At 37.2% G+C, this 20,512-nt stretch overlaps 1 protein-coding gene across 1 annotated transcript in view; it reads left to right on the top strand.

Moving 5' to 3' along the window:
- The first annotated feature begins 2,634 nt into the window (after positions 1-2,634).
- The window catches only part of LOC142340541 (serine/threonine-protein kinase NLK2-like), a 41,305-nt gene continuing 23,427 nt past the window's right edge, over positions 2,635-20,512 (top strand). Inside the window, exons 1-4 of the mRNA XM_075391162.1 lie at positions 2,635-3,790; positions 4,064-4,702; positions 10,930-11,059; positions 11,528-11,693. Of these exons, the coding sequence (XP_075247277.1) occupies positions 4,380-4,702; positions 10,930-11,059; positions 11,528-11,693 (619 nt within the window). The 5' untranslated portion in view covers positions 2,635-3,790; positions 4,064-4,379. The remainder of the gene's footprint in view (positions 3,791-4,063; positions 4,703-10,929; positions 11,060-11,527; positions 11,694-20,512) is intronic.

Here is a 20,512-nt window from a genome sequence, read left to right as displayed (position 1 = left end):
CCGTTCGAGCTTAACTGCTTTAATATGCTCGTAGTCTCGATGTAAAATTTGTATGGTAATTTTTGCATCCCTGGAATGCAACACTTTAAGTCCAGTCTTTTTATTAATAATAATTAGTTTTGGTTCGAAAAACCGACTGCATAATTGTTTAAAATAGTGCCTTTTCTGTCGATTAAAACTGACATCTTGTAGAAATGTTCCACGACGATGAAATTTGAGAATAAACCGATATAATTGGAAATCCATTGGCGCTCTAAGTTAGTAGGTAAATGAAAGCTAGTGGGAATTAATGTTTAATGAATTTGCTAGTTGGCGATTTGCTAGTTTTCTGGTATTTGCATAAGTTCATTGAGCAAACAAGAAATGGTGTGCACACTATTTCCTTTACTGAGTTATCAGAGCATGAAATATCGATCTGCTACACTCCGGTACGGCTTCAGGGTTCCCAATTGCTTCGAACTAAGCGTCTAGAATTTCACCAACACCCCCCCCCCCCCGCAAGTCTTGAAAACCCTACTTCCTCAAGTCCGATCACCATGAAATTTTAACTGATCACTCCAAGGAAAATTCCTTACACATTGAAAAAAACAACGGGCTTTTTCCGGTACCCGAAACCGTTCTTTTGGCCTTTAAAGTAAAACAAAGAAAATAGATGAAAGGCGAATTTCTTATACTCCTTTGAAAGAAACGACACTTTTTCTAGAGTCAAAACATTTTACCAAGGCCTCGCTCAGAGTGGAAGTTGAGATAATTTACCTGTCAATCCCAAAGTATTAGCACTGAAACTATTCTACAAGTGAATAAAGGACAGAAAGAGCTAAGGTTTCTTTTTCTTTTTTTTGATGACTCTTAGGAAATGATTAAAGTTTTATTTAAAACGGAACACTACTCCAGCCTAAATGGGAAACAAAGGTATCATATTTTAAATTGGACGCGTATCCGTTAATTGGGGAGGAAAAAAGCAAGCGCGCAAAAATTTGCACACATATTGCTCAGCATGAAACATGAATTGTGCCATATTCTGAAATTATCAAACCGAGTTAAACACGCAACTCCGGTCATCTCGAACAAACATTCACATAACATAGGTGGCATCTTGTATCTTGTAAGATGGTGACATAAGGAACGACACGTTACGCTTTGCCGATAAAAAACTGGTAAGGTTCAGTACCCTTAGGCACAAGAAAAACGCTCAGAAAGAGATTTGCTAATCTGAAAAGCAGTGGTTTGTCAAACAAGTTAGTCATAGTTGAGAGACGAGGTTGACACGCGAGTTCATTTTTCTTAGGTAAAAAAGAGTGTTTTAAAACGATTAATCGATCTTTCTGATTAGCTTAAATCACCTTGACTTAGTGGAGTCGGGATTCTTCCAACTGTTTTAAGTTGTTTATGATTCTTATTTTTGAATAACAGGAGAAAATTTTATTGTGTTCATTAATTCTCTACTTCGTAATTACTTATTCTGGGGATAACCCTTAGCTTCAATTCATCGGTGCAAAGAACCGATATATTCTTGGTTGTTATAATAACTACATTTCAGTGAATTATTATTTCCATTACTTGGAAAAGAAATTAATTATTGCGTGCATTTTGAGAGAGCACAGGGGACAAATAGTCTATACTTAATTGTCAGACGGACTCACATTTCTTCGAAGAACCTTTCAAACTTGATAGAGTTTTGGGCGCTAGCCAGTCCCCAGCTAGAAGCCTTCTAACGATAAAAATACAAAATTCTACAGAATTTAAACTTAAGATAGATTGTTTCTCAACTATATATGGTCAAATTTTTCACGCCAAGGATGTTATTAATCACCCAAATAAACGAGGAAACAACCTCCAAGGCGCCAGATTATTTGAAAGTAAATGGTTATTGCAACTAAGTTTGTGGCACAAGCCACGGTTTAGTTTCCCCAATGCCAAAAAGGATCCATCAAAGGCTCAAATCACAAGCTACCTTTGAAAAGTCGACTGATGATCGACCCAGACACATCTGTCAAACCATGGCCGACCCTTTTCAATATCTGTTGACCTCTGGCCCACCCCGCCCATAAATCCGACACAAGTTTTTTTCATACTCGATATCGGTCGAACACGGTCATTTAATACACAATATCGGTCGGTCGCTGTCTTTTCATTAATCGACCTACTATATAGGGTAATTTGCAAATTTGTATTGCCTAGCAATCATTAACAATAATAACAACCGGTTTGCAAACTTGCAGATATAGTGTCTTACGGTCATTGCCGGAATTTGCAATTTGTGGCAGGTTTAGCAGCATATTTATTGTATCGTTCGAATTTTACGTAAAAAGAGTAACCATAATTGTACGTACTTTACCAGCTTTTTATTGCATGTAAACCGTTTCATGTTATCTTGCTGCGATTTGACCTACTCCTGGATAATTGGTTACAGCCTTGCCAACGCGAAAGTGTACATAAAACATTAAAAACAAAGCAATTCTGACAACGTCATAGCAATGAACTGAAGGCCATTTACTTTCCCCTTGCCAATTTTGTGGAGCGCATTAATAACTTTGGTTAAATTGGCATAATTTTTATCATTTTTGAGCGCGTGCTCAATTGTTTATTTGTTGGCTTGATCACCAGTCCGAAACTTCATTTTGTGTTTATTGTGCATTAAGTTAAGCGGGAACTTTAGTATTCTGCTAAACGCATTTTCTGATTGGTGGTTATTGGTGTAATATTTATCAGCCCTCTTGTGGAATTTGGAGCACATTTAGTGGTATGTTTAAGCGTCCTGTATAACAATGCATTAAGCTCGTATGTGATTGGCTAAAATTGGTCGTGATGACAAATCGCGGTTAGTCAGTTGTGTTAAAAGAGAGTCGCAAAACGGCGTTTTTCCTACGCGAATTCGTATAGCCTATGTTAATACATTGCACGTATTTTACACAACAGAGACCGCAAAAGTGTCGAGTCATCAGCGTTTTCTTAACCATACTTGTCTTTATCTCTGGCTCTTTTGTTTATCTTCTGAGCTGCACTGTCATAGGCGAAATTGTGTCCAAACAAGCTCTGTCTTGTCTTAGTGTTTTACATTTTAGCTCTGTGAAATTCAATTCTTAGCTTGTTACAAATAAACAAAGCTTAACGCTCTTTATACTTTATGTAATAAGTACGGCTCAAGTGAAAGCCACAACAGACCTCGCTACTTGAGTAGAAAGAAGTAGCCTTTAATTCCAACTAGCTGACAAATCCGGGAGCAATGTATTTTTGGGATAGTCCCACATTTTTGGAGCTATATGCTTACTAATACTTTATAGCCGGAGCAGGAAAGCACAAAGTGCAATTCAAAGGGAAGTGAGGTGCGATCATTTAGGCCTCAAAAATTGTGAAATTACGCTCCTAGTTCACTCTCTTCTCACACTAGTTAAGCTAGCCTCTGACTAGTTTGTTCAACGCAAAGCAAATTATTAAATACGCGTATTGTAACAACAAAATACACAGCACGTAAAAGCGAACACACGTTGCGTTTATATTTTATACATAACTCATACATGCTTACGCAATAAAAGCCTTAGAATTGAGGCCTTATTTCTATATTCCAACTTCTGTAATATTCCCCCTTCTGTGCTTCGCTTTCCTTAGTTATCCTGGATACACAATTCTATCATTATATTCCTCAGTCGCCTTCGCTAATCGACCGAAATACAATACTATCTTTCAAAGTTGATTCAAATGACTCATATTTGATTAGCCACCCCCTTTCCTCATTTTTACCCAACTTTAAAGTCATTAAACTCTCGTGAGACGCATCATGGTACCACAGGTGAGTTCAAACAAGTATTTCGGTTCGAGTTCATTTTGCGAGTTTCGAAGCCTTTTATGGCAAAAAGTCAACTTTTTTTTACCCGCTTTCAGAATCCAGAAATCAAAGTTGGCTGAATTGAAATGAAATAAAGGACATTTGATCACAGTTTTTCGGGGAAATGAAAGAGCACATGAACAAAGCAAAGTTTAAACATCAAATTGCATTTAGAGTAATTTAGAATCCAGTTCAAAATTTGGCTTGAAATTTAAAAATGGATCCGGTGCTGTTCAGATTTGAGTCGGACCCGTTGGACTTCAACAAACCCACTGCAATTAACGACTGTCCGACCCCAGTATTGGAGTTCCCAGCACCTATTTGCCTCTCGGCTGAACAAATTGCCCAAATTCTACTGTCGTTACAAGCCCAGCAAAGCATTTACAACGCTATTTTAAGTCCGGCGAGTCGGAACAGTTTTGGTATCGAAAAAAAGACGATTGTCAGTTCCAGTTGTAGTTTCTCAGCCGACGAGATTGGACTGGCTTCGTGTTGTGCGTCGCCTGGCGGAACGGGCGTATTGGGTCTTCTCGAAAGCGGCGTGAAAAGTAATATGCGATACACAAAAAACAGCTCCAAAAACCTGGAGGCCCAATTGATACCAAGTGTTGCCCCCCACCACCTAGCCCCCTACCACAACCACATTCTGAGCACAGTTCACCATACAAACTCAGTCCATCAACAGAATCATTCAACACATCATCACAACCACCATCACCACCACTCTTCCACAGTGCCCCCCTCGCCCCCCTCCCCCAAAGACAAATGTAAAGGAATGTCAAACGGGAGCACAACAAACGGAGTCACAAACAACAACAACGGGGAAGAAGTACAGGCTGACAGACCCATCGGTTATGGAGCCTTCGGCGTTGTCTGGTTAGTGCTACTACACTGTCCAACTCATTACCCTTTTCAGTCCGTATGCAAGTTTTATCTAATTTTTACAGATCCAACATCTTCACAGGACTGTCCATGTATATTTGTTGAGTTCATTTTACATTTTCACGAAGAAAATTTGGATCTTTCTCATTATAGCCCCCCATTATGGTATGTATACCATGATTTGTGGGGCTATCTGACCACTAAGGCTGGGGGGGGTATAGGGGCTATAAAGGGAAAGACCCGAATTTTCTATAAATATCAGTCAAGGTTGCTTGGCTTGGTTTCTGGCTGAACATGGGGCAGGCAGGAATTAAGCAATTATAGAGTTATTGTATCGTTCGTCTGAAGAAATTGTCGGTTTTCTGTAGTCTGCTTTTGGATACCTGGAATTCTTCCCTATTAAATCGCCGAGTGATATCGATGCTTCCGTTGTTATTAGTTTTGGGTCCATATACTGATTGTTGAGAAGGGCAATTAGCCAGACGTGCATTTCCAGTCGCGAGTTTTTTAACTGATTCAAGTTGCTCCATTTTTGATCTGCTGGGTAGTCAAGTTGGTGATGCTATGGGTTGCTATGGGTAATTAACCAGTATAAGCATCCACTGTCGCGTACTTATTAAAAGGAGCTTTTTTAGAATGTTTAATGTTTTCGAGTTTTAAAATTAATGGGTTTCTGATCACATTGTCTTGCAATAGGAACTTTTTTTTAGATAGCTTGCATTTAGAAATTTAGCAAAAAGGATAATTTTAAATTAAAGGCTTATTTTCGATGTTTTGACAACAGTTTCGCTGATTTTTAAAAATTTCTGCTGTAAACAAGTTTTTCCAAAATGGTTCAAAAACATCCTAAGTGACTGATCGTATATTAGGTCAACATTATACCTCGAGTTCTTGGAAACAGTTGTTCCATCAATTAACATCAGCTGGAATTGATTTAAATTGAGAATTATCGACTTCAACTTGAAATTTATGTTGGCGTTTTGCCCCCGTTTGACGTACTATAAAACGGTTTTAGGCACTTCAAAATTTAATGCCTTTTACATGGATTTATAACTGCTCGCATTTGTACCTGAAAGTTTACTATTTTCCAGAAATAAATCGGGTTCCTGAACTACATGGCTGTTGAACTTAATTTTATGTTGTGGCTGAACTTCCTAGATATACTCAGTTTTGAATGTTTTTGGGCCTTGTTTTTGTGAATCACTCGCATTAACTTTGGAGACGTTAAATTTTGTAAGCAACATGCTGTTTCCTTGGAATTGATAGTCAAGTCTAACTCAAATTTTGATAATATAAGCTCGTGCCATGATCTGAAATAGAATGACCAAGTGGTTTTTCGATTCTGTTTTCAATTTAATTGCCCTTAAAGATTTTTTTTTTCTCGGTGTCAGAAATTTTTGAATCAAAATCATTTTGGAAGCTCAAATAATTTGAGATTGCGTTGAAAGCGCGTTAAGTAGTTTTTTCAAATTTTTATGAGAAAAAATTAACACGAAGGTTTTGGCCAATATTAGCAGAATTAATTACTACGAGTATTAGAGAATTAAAATCATTTTTCGGGAATGTTTGGTACCTTTTTCTAAGCTAAACATTTCGACTAAACTGTGTTTTTTTAATTATGTTAAAAGCAGAAATAACATAGCATCAAGTCTAGTATACATCATTCTTAAAAACAATATCTGAAACAGAGCAGTTTTCAGGCCAAAATTTTGAGCGGAGTGCATGAACGGTAAAGTTGACAAAAAAGTTTGGACGGAAATTAATTTGTAAAATCTACAAAAACAATGCTTCTGTTCATTAATCAAAGTGGTGGGAAATTTCTTTCGAGAAAAATTCAGAAGAAAACTTCCTTCCCTAGAATTTTAAAGCACCGTGTAAATTGAAAATTTCAAAATTCAGGCGAAATATAAAAATTTATTATCAAAGTTTATAAAAATTAAGACGTTGAAAAATCATGTGAAAACCCTAAGCCAATATTCACTAGACGTTAAAAGAGCTAAATAAGTAATGATGCATTATTATTAGACTGCTCGGAACTCAAAATTTATTGTGATATTTCATAAGTTTTTCAGAAAAATAGCAGGGTAATTTTTAATACCATAGTGTCTTCTTTTGAGATAATTTTTCAGCTGTTAGTTGGTGAGTTCTGCCAGCTAAGTTCCTGGAGAGAATATTTAACTTGATGAAAAGTTACCGATTTTACATGGAAGCTGCTATTTTCGTGCGTATTGGGTTCCAGTGTGACTTTTGGGTAACCTTTAGACTAATTAAAGATGCGTGAATTTGTTTTTGTCAGACTATTTCAATATTTTTGATTGATTGTATCTTGAGTTAACATTTGTTTGCCCCTTTTGTGCTACTGAAGAAAACTATTTCATTTTTAAGTACACATGAATAGTTTTTTTTAACTGTATAATGTTGTTTTTGGCTCCTTAGTCGAGAATGGAGGGTTATCTCGGTCAGAATCAGGCAGTTCTTGCAAGACGATGCTTGTGGAAGAATTTAGTGGCAGATTCCTAAGAGATAATATGAACCTTGCTTAAAATCTACCTTGCTAAAAAAGCTCATATGAGAGTTTTGTATTCAAAAATGGTCCTACGATCATCGGAATTTGTTGTACCATTTGATATAGACTTCACGATGGGATCCTCATCTATGAACATCGTTAATGCTCAGATCTCGAAAAAAGTTTTAATTGCTCTCGTTAATTAAAATTCTGTCATTATTGTATTTTGAGGTATTGTTGCAATTAAGGCACCTTTTTTCATGATGGTAGCGATTATTCTCCAGGTTTCATTATTGATTTGAAGGTTTTTTAGTAATCATTGAAACTGAAGAGATGCAAAGATTATAAAGTGCGTTCGTGAACTAATCGAAAATATCGTTTAATCTAAGCTGAGGAGTTTGACCTTTGAATTGCCTCAAGATGAAAATCCAATTTAACTGAAATTTCCCTTAATCCATATGACAAGCACTGTTTGCTCCCTTCCCCTCGGAGCTGGAAATCCAGGCACCACCTATTCCCCGTTTGCTTTTACAGCTGATAATTTGTCCCTTTATCCTCAGTATTTGTTAACCTCAATTTTAAAACCACAATATACTTCATACGCTTTGAAAAAATTACAAAAAAGATGAAATTACACAATGCTGAATTTAGGCGGTGGAAAATTTTATTCCTGAAGCGTTTCCTATTCTGAATGTTAATGTATTCAGCTAATTGTTTTTGTGTGCATGCAATTACGTTTAGTTGACCCGATAAAGCCGCCAGCAAGCTAAATAAAGCTATGCTTAAAAGACTACAATAGCGTGCACCTATTTCAACTTGAGGAGCACAGAAAGCTGTGATTTGCTCGCATATTAGAGACTTTTTTGCCCTGAGATGCCATCTAATTTTCCACATCTAAGAGTACATGTCTTTTTTCTAATTATGGAAGCGACAGTGAATGTCTGTCGCGCATGTAAAAATAAGCCTTCTTTAGACTCTACAAAGCTGCTGAAGGTTAAATGAAAACGTGAACACGTTGTCTGTGGGCTATTCTTTTATTTCTAAGGTTGTGATTCTAACTTATTTGCTCTATTTTGCGTTCAAAACAAACAATTATCTCTAAAAATTAAAATGGGACATTTTGATGGAATTTAATGGGAAAATTAATACTGTAATGATTGATTTGTATCGGTTGTTTTTTTTTGAGATAATTAATGTAATTACATTAATCGAAAACAAATGTTAATGTTGCAAGATATTGCAACATTTTGCAGAAGGCCTGCTGCACAATTAACTTGTTTTCGAATGAAAAATGCTTCGATAATTTTTGTTTCTATAATCCGGTTTTGGTTTTAGCGAAACTAAACCACAATATTTTAGGTTGTTGATTATATGTTGAACAGATGCAAGAAATATTTTCTACCTTCGGACGGCCGCACGTGATAATTGTGTGAAATAGTTCATCAGCTTTGCGATAAAATAATTGTTCGATTAACTACAAGAAATGTCCCATTTTGAGATTTGTTTATTTGATTTATTAGTAATGCGAGTTGTTGTATCTGAAATCTATCTGTGTCTTGTATGTTTAACAAAACCATGTTGCGTCTGCAAGATATGCGAAGTAATATTTTGCTTCTTAAATGGTCGATGTTGAAATTCCTGTCGACATTAATTCAGGTCGTTAAATAGGTCACGTTATAATGTATTGATAGAAATAGTGGTTTTATTAATTTGAAATTGACTGTATTAATTGAAATTTGCATAATTAAATTGAAATTTTGAGAAAAATTAAGTCAATTAGATGTTTGTTCATGTGCACTGTGACCACAGTAATAATCGAACATAACAAAAAAACTTTATAGAATAGAAATTATAGTTTTTGTCGCATGAGGTTAAAGTGAAGGTTTTGCGATATATTAACGGGGCATATAGCTTTACAAGTAATGTTCTCCAATTTGCTTTCGGTTTCTCGCAAAGATTTCTGACAGAATTGAAAAGCTGTTTTTGCAACCTTGAGAGGTATGTTTTGAATAAAATTGGATGCATTTTTGTCGTACATAATTTGCCTTGCCGTTAAATTTAATTATTCTAGCTATTTTAGGGGCCTGATGAGGTCTAATTACAGCAGCAAAAAAACGTACCACTATTAAATTGAAATCAGTATCTCAATACCACTATGTTTAAAAGCATTGCAGTTCCTGGGCCAGTTAATGACTATCTCATTTAAGAGCTCAAGAAATTATAAGACGTATTGTATTGTAGTTCAAAACTGTGTTCTAACGAAAATCAAACTGTGCCATTTCATCCATTCGTATGAACATTACTGTCAGTATTATGCCACCGAGTTAAGTTTAAAGGAAGGTAAGTCGGCCGGAGTGGGGGTGTTTTACTCCCCACAACTGGGGTGACGCCAATTTGATTAGAACCTAAGTGAAATATTGGTATTCAGTTAGGGATATCCGGTAGGGTTTCATTAATTACCCGTTTGTGATGTTGGATTCATGAAAGTATGTTCACGTGCGTATGACAAAATCAGGGCCGACGTCTAGGTAAATGTGCTGTTTACATGAAGGTACACAAATACCAATTGTAGTGTTTGTAGTAGTACCATTGCTAATAATAATACCGTCCGTAAACTATTCTCACTATTCTCCAATGGTACCAAATTAGTGTTGGGTAAACAATTTGTGATGTTATATCACCTGGATTTGAAAAGAGTTAAGAAACTGATAACATAAAAACGCGTTTTTAATGAAACAATGACACGTTCAATCCATCGTAAGAGGTTTTTACAAATTTTTTATCGAGAATTGTTTTGCAAAGTTTTTTTAATTGCTCTCAACAAAGTTTGAGAGAAAAATTTTGATGCAAAATTTTCGCTTGACCGTTTCCTTTTAGAACGTTTTTTCGATTTCACTTCTCGAATGACTTTTTCACGCTTAACTTTGTGATTTTTTGAGTGGTTAGTTGCGCGCATTCAATAATTAAGTCTGTTGCAAAAATAGTGGATAAAATTCGACTCTCCCCGACTCTCAACAGGGAGGTAGCGGGTTCGAACCCCTCCCCAGTCAGAATTTTGTGCACCAGCTTCCCAGTCAGAAGTTTCTCTAGTCAGTTGTTTAAGAGCAATTCGTCCGACGTTAGTCGGTTTATGTTGTGTTTTCTGACGAAAGAGTAAAGTGAGTATGTCTTGATAGCTCTCGACTCAGGATTTACAAAAATTGAAAGTTCATGATGTCACAACCTCAATAATTTTGAGGAATTGTTTTTTTTTATAAAGAGAATTTGATGCTGGAGGGAATTTGATGCAGGAGTGTACGTAGTGTATAATGTTTGTGGTTAGTTATCTACAACTGATTTTTGTCGTATTGGAGCCCTTTGTCACGGATTGTGTCGCAACTTCCATAATTACCTCTTCTGGTTTGATAACTCATGGCGAGAATTTCATGTTGACGGCACCAGAAAGCAGTGAAATTTCAATGCGATGAGCTGTCTATATTAAAACTGGTATAATTTCATATCCTTATAAGGGGTTGGACTAGCGATTAGTCTAGTATATTTTTAATTTAGTATACAAACATCAATTTCAGGTGATGGTCATGATCATACTTTTAAGCAAGTGTGAGGTTCATATGATCAGTTCTATGATAAGTTCTCTTCATATGGTTAGTTGTATAAGAAATATGTGAGGCTGTATTGGGTTGGTATGTTTTGATTTGATTGGATTGGGTTTTAGGGCAGTAACGGATCCTCGTGATGGGAAGCGAGTGGCGTTGAAGAAACTGCCCAATGTGTTCTCCAACGTGATTGCTGCCAAACGAGTATTCAGGGAACTCAAAATGCTATTCCACTACAGACACGAAAATGTAAGACACACATGCACACCCACTACACATGTTCCTCATTAAAGTAGTCAACATCAATTTCTGGGTCTTCTCGGTTATTGTACCCAGTACGTTTTTCAACCCCCAGCTTTTGCAATTACGGAATGAATCAGTGTTTTAAAAGGCACGAGCGCTTAAGAGAAGAGAACAATGTGCACACACTGAGCGAGGGGGGGGGCACAAACTGCGAAGATCCCAACTTCAATTCTAATAGCTCTTAAGACACTAGAAGCAGCAAATCTCTTGTTGCTATTGTATGTACCATGTGCATATGCCCATCGCTATCTAACAAGTGAATTTGTGGATGTGTTCCATATGCCTGGATGCTTGTTCAAGAGCCCACTGTCCGGAAGGAGCTTTATGATCATTTGATTGGGCTATGCTGGAGGCTCTAGGTTATAATGAGTGGGCGGTGATGTTTTGATGATGTTAGGTGGATGTTGTTGATAGGTGCTCAAGTCTCTGGACATCCTGCAGCCGCCACACAACATATCCCTCTTCCAGGAGATCTACCTCATCTGTGAGCTGATGCAGAGTGACTTGCACAAGATCATCGTCTCCCCCCAGCCACTCTCCCTGGACCACGTCAAAGTCTTCCTTTACCAAATACTCAGGGGTATGTCACACCCAGACCCCTCCCCACTCCCCACCACACCCCCTCCCCCATGAGCACCCACCCCTACCCCTCTCGCATTCATCTCTACACACCAAATTATATCAGACATAACTTACAAACACGAACATAAATTCGATGTTTGATATAAAAATGCGATCAAGTTCCTCGTAGATAAGTTCTTTTAATGAGAAATAATGGTTCTTTCAAATTTGCAATGTAAACCCGTTCGCGCCCATCCCCTTCTCCTCCCCCTTTAAAAAGGAAAACAAGGAGAAGAGCAAAATTCAAACAATTTTTTTGTGAATTTTTTACATGAATTGAAAACAACTGACCAAAACCGTGAGGTGGGATGCAACAGCGGTTCCATATCACCTTTTGCTCACTAATGATCAAAATTAGGGCAGTGCTTAACTTTTTGAATTCAGAAATTATGCTCTTTAGGTTGTAGTATGCGACATCAGTTATATGCGACACTTTAACATCATTTAAATATAGCTGAGAGAGCTAGCTTCGTACAAACATTTCATGAGGCAACCTCCAAATTGACAGGACTTGATTGCCTTTTTGTCAATCATACTATGTTGACCCAACACACTATGACTTATCATGACACTTGCTATTTGATATTGCAAAGTGACCGCAAGTCAGCGCCATCTAATCATAACCAATTTTGAATATAGTGAGCAATCGGTGGCTAGTGCAGTAGATCGAAAGACAGTAAATCGAAAGCAATGTTTAATAATCTGTTGAGTTGGTGTGGTTAACTATATACAAGGATACGCAACTGTTGTGCATAAATTAGTCGGTCAAACGTACCTTGTTCGGTTGTGATTGATTCATATCAAGTCGCACGGGCCGCTGAGGCATGGCCATGACCCGCGAGGCATGGCCAAATTAGCCAATAGCCTGTTTAAAAAATAGTAAATAATTAGTTTTAAAAGTTATTAATTGGAATATATACGGTTTCGGTTCACAATCTATCCTCTGTCCCAATTATTGCAAAATTTATCACTTTCGATCTACTGTCCGTTCGATTTACTGTCCGGTCCACAAGCAATCGATGGCGTTTAGCTGTATTATCAAATGTAGACCTTAAGGTCAAAATGCTAATTTGAACTAGCGTTCTTAGTCAATATCACTAATATCGTTTTGACTGTGAGTTATAATCAGTCAGCAATTACAATTGTGACAATTTATCCTTCAACAATCGCAAGTCGAGATAGTTTAAGTCTTGTTTTGAAGCAACGTATCGCAACTAACATGCATAAAATTATCCCTACAATCACGATATGATGATGCGAGGGATATTGGTATTAGCCGACATGACAATTAGGCGACAGATTTCATCAGGACGATGTGAAAATGACAAATTGAAATATTGGCCAAATTAGTCCGCAGCTAATTATGCATAATTGTCGGCTAAAAGGCGTGTTGGCTAATTTGTATGTCGGCCAATTGACCGACCACGGTTGATACATAGCGAGATCGTGGTGAACTTTTCGTTGATAACTGATAAAAGTCAGGCTATGTTGTAAGAACCTTTTTACAAAGAATTATGATCGTGACAGACAAGTGATTTAGCAATCATGTGTGTCGAATATAGTCTGAAAGATATTTGAGGACTATAGAATCCCAAGGTAATATGGTTAGTGGTGCCTTCGAGTTCTTAGCGAACGAATATTTAAATGAACTATAATAATAATTTTGCAACATTGCAGAATGTCTTGATGTGACCTACATTATTTTTGCAGCATTATGGGTCAAAAGCAAGAAGCCCTTGATAGTAACAAAAAATATTTACATCTTTTATCTTTGAGTATTCTAGCTTCTAGACCTATATAATACCACGGTTGTTGAAGGTTAAAAGCTGGCGTTTTTTCAGGCAGTTTTCCGGTTTTAGGGCTAAATTTTAGGTTCAAGTGCTCAAAAAATGGAAGTTCTCATCTCATTAAAGCGCCTTAAGCATTTTCGAAATTAGGAAAAGAGTGAAAAATTCCACGAAGCGTGAGAAAAAAAACAGTGACAACTTTTCATTCAAACTTTTAATCTCTAATCAAAACTTCTCGTGTGAATTCAAACATCAAATTACACCATATGGTGCACTATTACGGCGTGAAAACTTTCAATACTCTCTAGTCGAGGTTTGATAATGTTTAAAACAGACGAGATCACTGAACTCGTGAAAGACAAGAGATCGTGTTGTTTAGTAATTGTTAAAGAGTATTAACCACAGTCATTTAGGTCGCTGACTCAAGAACTGTGACACACTACCACTAGTTTATATATAAACAATCTATACAGTAACAAGTGTATGCTAAAAAATAGGAGTATTTAAACATTGTTTTTGCTCTTAAGCTTTGACAATATTGACAATGTTTGTTGCATGTTTAAATTCTTTTCGAAGGTAGGGGTCGTCAGCAAAAATTTGCATTTGGGTAAATTTATTAAATGACTTTGAAAACTTCTATAAGTTTCTATAAATGGCATTTTCTAATCAATTTATTAAAAAAAAAGTATCAAATTTTTTAACAATTTGATTGCGGGGTGATTGTTGAAGTCTTAGGGTGCTTCAACGCCTAGGTAATCGAGTCACATATTCCTGTTTACTAATTTGCGGTTTTGAAATTTCCCCTGATTTCATTTTATGCTGGATCGTTTATTTATCAACTGTTTACATGTAGGTAAGGTGACAAGACTTGAGCGTTTATTGAGCCACCCTTGAACAACTAATTCTCTGAACTGAAATGTGGCCTGAATAATCAATTCATGCTAAGGGAGGAAAACCATGCCACCCTGTGAAATGGGCGAAACAGGCAGAAAAACAAGTGGAGGAATTAAGTTTTCACGCCCGATCGATAAACTTGAAATTTGGTGTGACGGTCCTTAAAATTTCGAATCAATTAAACTGATTTAAACATGTACACATTATCAGATAGAATATTCTAGATTGATGCAAGCTGTAACTAATATTTGCTTAGTAAATAGAGAGAGCTAATTTGGTAGTAGCAGAAAGTTAACTATTTTGAAACCTCAAATTTTGCTAATTTTGAGAGAATATACTTACTCAATAAGAATATATAGAAGTTGTCGATCCACAGCATCAGAAGACAAACCGCTCAGCTGAAAACCTAAATAATCAAAACCCATTTTGGAAATTGTGCATGCACACACGCAAACAACTTGATTAGTACATTCATGCAGTAAATCTAACTACCTCGTGCAACAAGAAGATAAGAATTCAGCACACCACATGGTGACAGGAAGGAAGACAACTCCAATAGCAGACGATTGGCTAAAAAACAGATCACGGCAGTATCTGGTCAACAAGTCAGCACCTAGAGCAACTTAACCTACTACACCACCCGTGCTGGAGAAAGACGAAAAGGCCGAAATTTCACAGGTGCCATCAAGAAGCAGCTCTCCAAGGGTTCGTTACAAAATTCAGATTTTGCAGTGAATTTTAAAATGCTCTAAACTTGATGAACGCTCAATCACTTTCAATTGTTTGAAATCATCAGTCTGATACCAAACAGTATGATAACAATCACAAATTGGAGCGTGATAACTGATAACTTATAATGATGTTTTTCATATTTCTCAAAAAATATCAAGCTTTTGATTGACCACATTAACCTTAAGTCGGAATCAGAGGCATAAAACATAGTTCTAAGTCAACAACGAACTTGAGTCTGAGATAAGATGTAACTAAGTGCAAGATAGTATAGAAGGCTATGAGTTTGAGAACCTAAGGTACGCAAAAATCTACTAACACAAAAATCAGGTTGATCAAAATTGACATAAAAATCTTAGGAAATTATTCCACTATTTGCCTAAAGTTATGGCAGCTAACCCAAACATTACGTTGAAAGCCTATGGAGGGAAAGAAAACGAAAGTTTTAATGAGTTTGAAAGACTTCTACGGAGCATAATAGGTGTAGCAGCAATTCCAGGTGCACAACAGGCAAACTTTCTCTCTATACACTTGAAAGACGACGCTTTGCGTTACTTTAACAATTCACTAGACGACGCTACAAGAGCTAACTTAGATCTGAGTTTAGCAGCACTTAGAAATAATTTCTGCAACCCTCAACTACAGGAGCTTCATAAAATAAAGTTAGAAGGAATTAGGTTTGACCCGAAGAAAGACACACCAGAAAATTTCTTAGTAACACTGAGAGACATGGCGCTCAGAGCATACCCAGATCCAGAGCCAACGCCAGTGCCACCAGCAAACCCAGCATTAGACGCAGGTGCAGAAGCCGCGCGCATCGCGGCCGCTGACGCACAAAACGCTCAGAATTTGCTTTTTACTCAAACTGAACGGGCAAATCAAATTAAAAGATATTTTAAAAAATGCATGCCAAGTTGGTTAAGAGCAAAACTTTTAGAGCAGCCTGATAATAACACAGTTGACGACTTATGTTTGTTAGCGAGACGACAGCTGACAATTCATAATCTATGCCGAATGGACGACTATACTGAAGGTGCGTTCAATGAGATGAGTAGCACAATCTCAGAAAATTTAGTCAATGCACTCTCCAAACTGACACAATCACAGGAAGCAATGGACAATAAGGTCAGTGAACTGTCCAAACAGTTTGAGGAGCAATCGCAAATAAATCAGCAGAATTTCCGAAGTTCAAACCAAAACTCCGGTAATAATTATCGTGGTTTTTCAAGGGGGAGAGGACGAGTCAGAGGTAGCGAACGCGGCTATCGTGGCAGAAATAACTACAGAGGAAACAATTACCGAGGCCGTGGTTATTATAGAAATAACTACAGTCTGCCGGTTCATCAACAACACTTTCCAGTACAAGTGAATCAACAACCCTTGCAAGAACAGGCAGTAGACCAGACAGTAGTTCAAGTTACTCAACCTGACCCACAGAACCATATAGAGACTACGCAATACGCTAGTGTTTTCTGCTATAAATGCGGATATCCGAATCACTTAGCTAATCAGTGTTCACTCAATAGTCGTGGAAAGCGTAGAGGTGCCGGAAATTTCCCATTTCAACGATCAACAAAAAACTACTAAAGCCACAAGTTCCACTAGAGTCCAACAATAGTTTAGACAAAACTCACTCTAATGAATCATTAGTAAACTGTTTAGAAAGTGATGATAGCGTAAACTTAGAAAAAGAGCTTTGCGCAGTAATACCCCTAGAGGGTGAATTCTTATCGTACGTCCATTTGAATTTTGACAATAAACTTAAAAGAAAAGCACTGATAGACACGGGATCGTGTGCTAATGCGATTCCAGAAAAACTCTTAGGTGAGATGCAAATTAGAAAGGTCAAATTATCATTTGTAGAACCTCGTTATAAAAGTGTAAAAATGGCGTCCGGTTCACCAGTCGTAGTTGATAAAGCCGTGAGATTGACACTTTATATAGCAAATTACCAATTCACAGACGATTTCCTTGTATTGCCCACAATGAACTCTGTCATACTTGGCAACCCCTTTTTTAAGAAAAACTCAATTTGGATTTGCCCTTCGAACAATTTACTGAAACTACCAGATATGACAGTTCAGCTTAATGAAATTCGACCCAAAAACGAAAAACCCAAATTCCTAAAAAAGCTGAAGAAAATTCCAATTTTCCTTAACAAAAAACATGCCATACCACCTTATTCACACGCAGTTCTTGAATGCACACTGAAAGAAAATTCCGATAGTTTTTCAGGATGTAGTGGGGTAGTAATCCCTAATGACGAGTTTGAAAATTCTACTGAAATTGCACTGACATCCTCACTCAGCTCAATTGATGAGCACGGAAAAATAATGATTTCTGCTGTCAACATAACAGAACATTATGTTCACGTTAAGGCGAACACAATGGTCGCCTCCTTTGAGATTTTGAGCCAGTCCCAGGCAGACCAACTTATCCAAATTGATCCGCAATTGATAGCTTTGGCTAAAGTGCAAGACCCAAATAATCTCGAAAACGGAATTAACCAGTTAGTTCAAATGAATTGCTCCGAAAAAATGTCTTCCAGGCCTCCTCCTGAATATGGAAAATTGTGGTTTCCAACACCTGAAACATGCTTTAACCCTGAATCATTACCGCCACTACAGCGTGAGATTTTTGATCAAATAAAACATTTTCAGACACTTGAAAGCATAAACCCTAAATCGAGTCACGATGATCGTGAAAAATTTCTCGAAAATTTTAAGTGGGAACAGTCAATTTTAACACGTGAACAGAAGTCCGAAGTTGAAAACCTCTTGGTGGAATTTTCTGATATATTTGCTAAACACCGTTTTGACGTTGGTTACAATACCGAGCTTAAGATAAAGTTGACTCCGGAACATAATTTACCAGTTTACGTACAAAGTCCACTCACGCCCATACATTTGCGAGATGAACTAGTAGTTGAACTTGCTCTCATGCACTATTACAATCTGATAACAACCTTATCGCATTCTAAATATAGCAGCCCTGTATTTGCACAACGAAAGTCATCCGGTCGCTTGAGAATCTTAATTGACTTGAGGCGTATCAATCACCTGCTAAGGAATGACTATATAAACAGCAATTTCCCGATATCAAATATGAGTGATGCAACAAACCATTTTGCAGGAAAGAAATTTCTGAACAAACTCGATTGCTCACAAGCCTATCATTGTGTGCAAATGGCTGATGACCTTTCAGTCCAACTGCTTTCATTCAACTTTGCATCCAGAACGTACGCCTACAAGTGCTTGGCCCAAGGTCTTAGCAAGTCAGTCACAGGGTTTAGTTCCTTTGTTAGACACTATCTTGATCAATGTCTAGCCGCAAACATTTGCACACAATACATGGACGATATCGGAAGTGGAGTAGAAAAATTTGAGGAGCTGGTGCCAAACCTCAGGAAAATATTTGAATGTATTAGAAAATCAGGACTTAAGCTATCACCAAATAAATGCCAATTTGGAGTTCAACAAATTACGTTTTTAGGAAAAGTAATTACACCAGCAGGTATCCAACCAGAGCGGGAAAGAATTAAAAAATTTTTGAGTAAACTAACAATGCCAAAAACTGTTAAGCAAGTGAAAAGATTAGTTGGTTTCCTACAGTTTTGGAGAGACTTCATACCTAACCTAGGCGAAAAGCTTCTACCCTTCTATAAACTTTTGAGAAAAAACGTAGAACATCAAATTACCGAGGAGCAGGAAAAAGCATTAGAAATTTTGAAACAAGATCTACAGAAGGCAACTGATTTAACGCTCAGACTAGCAAAACCAGGACTTCAATACGTTCTTTTATGCGACGCAAGTTACTACGGAGCAGGATTTGTTTTAATGATAGAGGATTATATCAAAGATCAGAAAAACAGGCAGAAGAAAACATATGCTCCAGTTGCTTTCGGAACAAAATTGTTTAACGAAGCACAGTTGAAATTTTCAATTTATTATAAAGAGTTTCTTGGACTATACTTTGCCTTAGAGCACTTTTCTCATTTCATCTGGGGTACAGAAAAACCCGTTATTGTGTTAACTGACAACAAAAGTTTAACATCGTTTTTCCAATCAAAGTCAATACCGCCATCTTTATGGAACTTTCTTGATCGACTTTTATCATACAATCTTGTCATAGCACATATACCCGGAAGAGCAAACTATGCAGCTGACTTCTTATCACGTGTTCAAACAGACCCTGATCAAACAATACAATTGAAACTATCAGATCGTATTCCAGTTCAAGAAATTGAGGTCGAAACAATTGCAAAATCACCTGATGTGATGCTTTGCTCAATGGCTAATTTTAGCAACCTATTCGATAATAATCGTGAACAAACAGACCAGAATATCATATCCTGTTTAAAGCAAACTGGATTAGATGATGGATTGCTGTCCCAAGTTGAAAGTCACGTTAACAAGATAAACGATCAGGCGGAAATACCAACAACAGTTCGCATCATTAGTAAACCAACTCAAGTTAATGCAGTTTTGATGAATGACCCCAAGGACAGTTTAAAAAACATATCAGATAAATTAGAGCCGCTAAATTTAGAAGCCGAGCAACAAAAGGATCAAGTCATTAAAAAAGTTATTGAATGGATAAAGAAAAATAAAGTTGACGATTTGAAATATGCCTCCTTTGAACTAAAGAAGTACGGAAAGCAATTCAATCGGCTAAAAATTCAGAGTAACATCCTATACAGAGAATTCTATGATCATTCAGGAAAAGTAGCCTGCTTACAATATTGCCTACCAAAACAGCTGTGGAAAGAAGTGCTTTACCGCCTTCATAATTCAAGGACAGCGGGTCACATAGGCATCTTGCGAACAATCAGAGAATTTAGGGAGAGATTCTATTTCCCAGGTTTTACTGAGTACTTTATTCAAATGATCAAAAATTGCCTCACGTGCATTCAACAAAAAGCAATATCAAACAAATCGCTAAGAACATTTTTGCAGCCAGTCTCTTCTTTACAGTCGTTCCCAGGGGACATGATGCAAATAGATATTGCAGGCCCGTTTAGAGGATCATCACCCTACAATTTTGTCCTAACAGGAATTGACGTTTTTTCAAAGTACCTGTTTGCTACACCCTTAATTTCGGCTAACGCTCAGAAAATAGCACAGGAACTAACCTCAATCTTTTTCAAGCATAGCTACATTCCAAAAACAATAGTATCTGACCTTGGAACTAATTTAGTTGCAGAGTTGATGCATGAGCTCTCCAAACTCTTGGAGGTCAGAATCCGGCATGCCACACTGAAGCATGCGCAAAGTGTAGGCGTTGTTGAAAGATCACACGGAGCATTGAAGAGAATTCTGAAGCTAAACACAAATGAACAATGGTCAAATTGGCAGCTGTACGTACCGCT

This window comes from Convolutriloba macropyga, chromosome 6 (genome assembly GCF_964194025.1).
Source record: "Convolutriloba macropyga chromosome 6, txConMacr16.3, whole genome shotgun sequence".
Lineage (NCBI taxonomy): Eukaryota > Metazoa > Xenacoelomorpha > Acoela > Convolutidae > Convolutriloba > Convolutriloba macropyga.
This window is presented reverse-complemented; position numbering and strand designations above follow the sequence as displayed.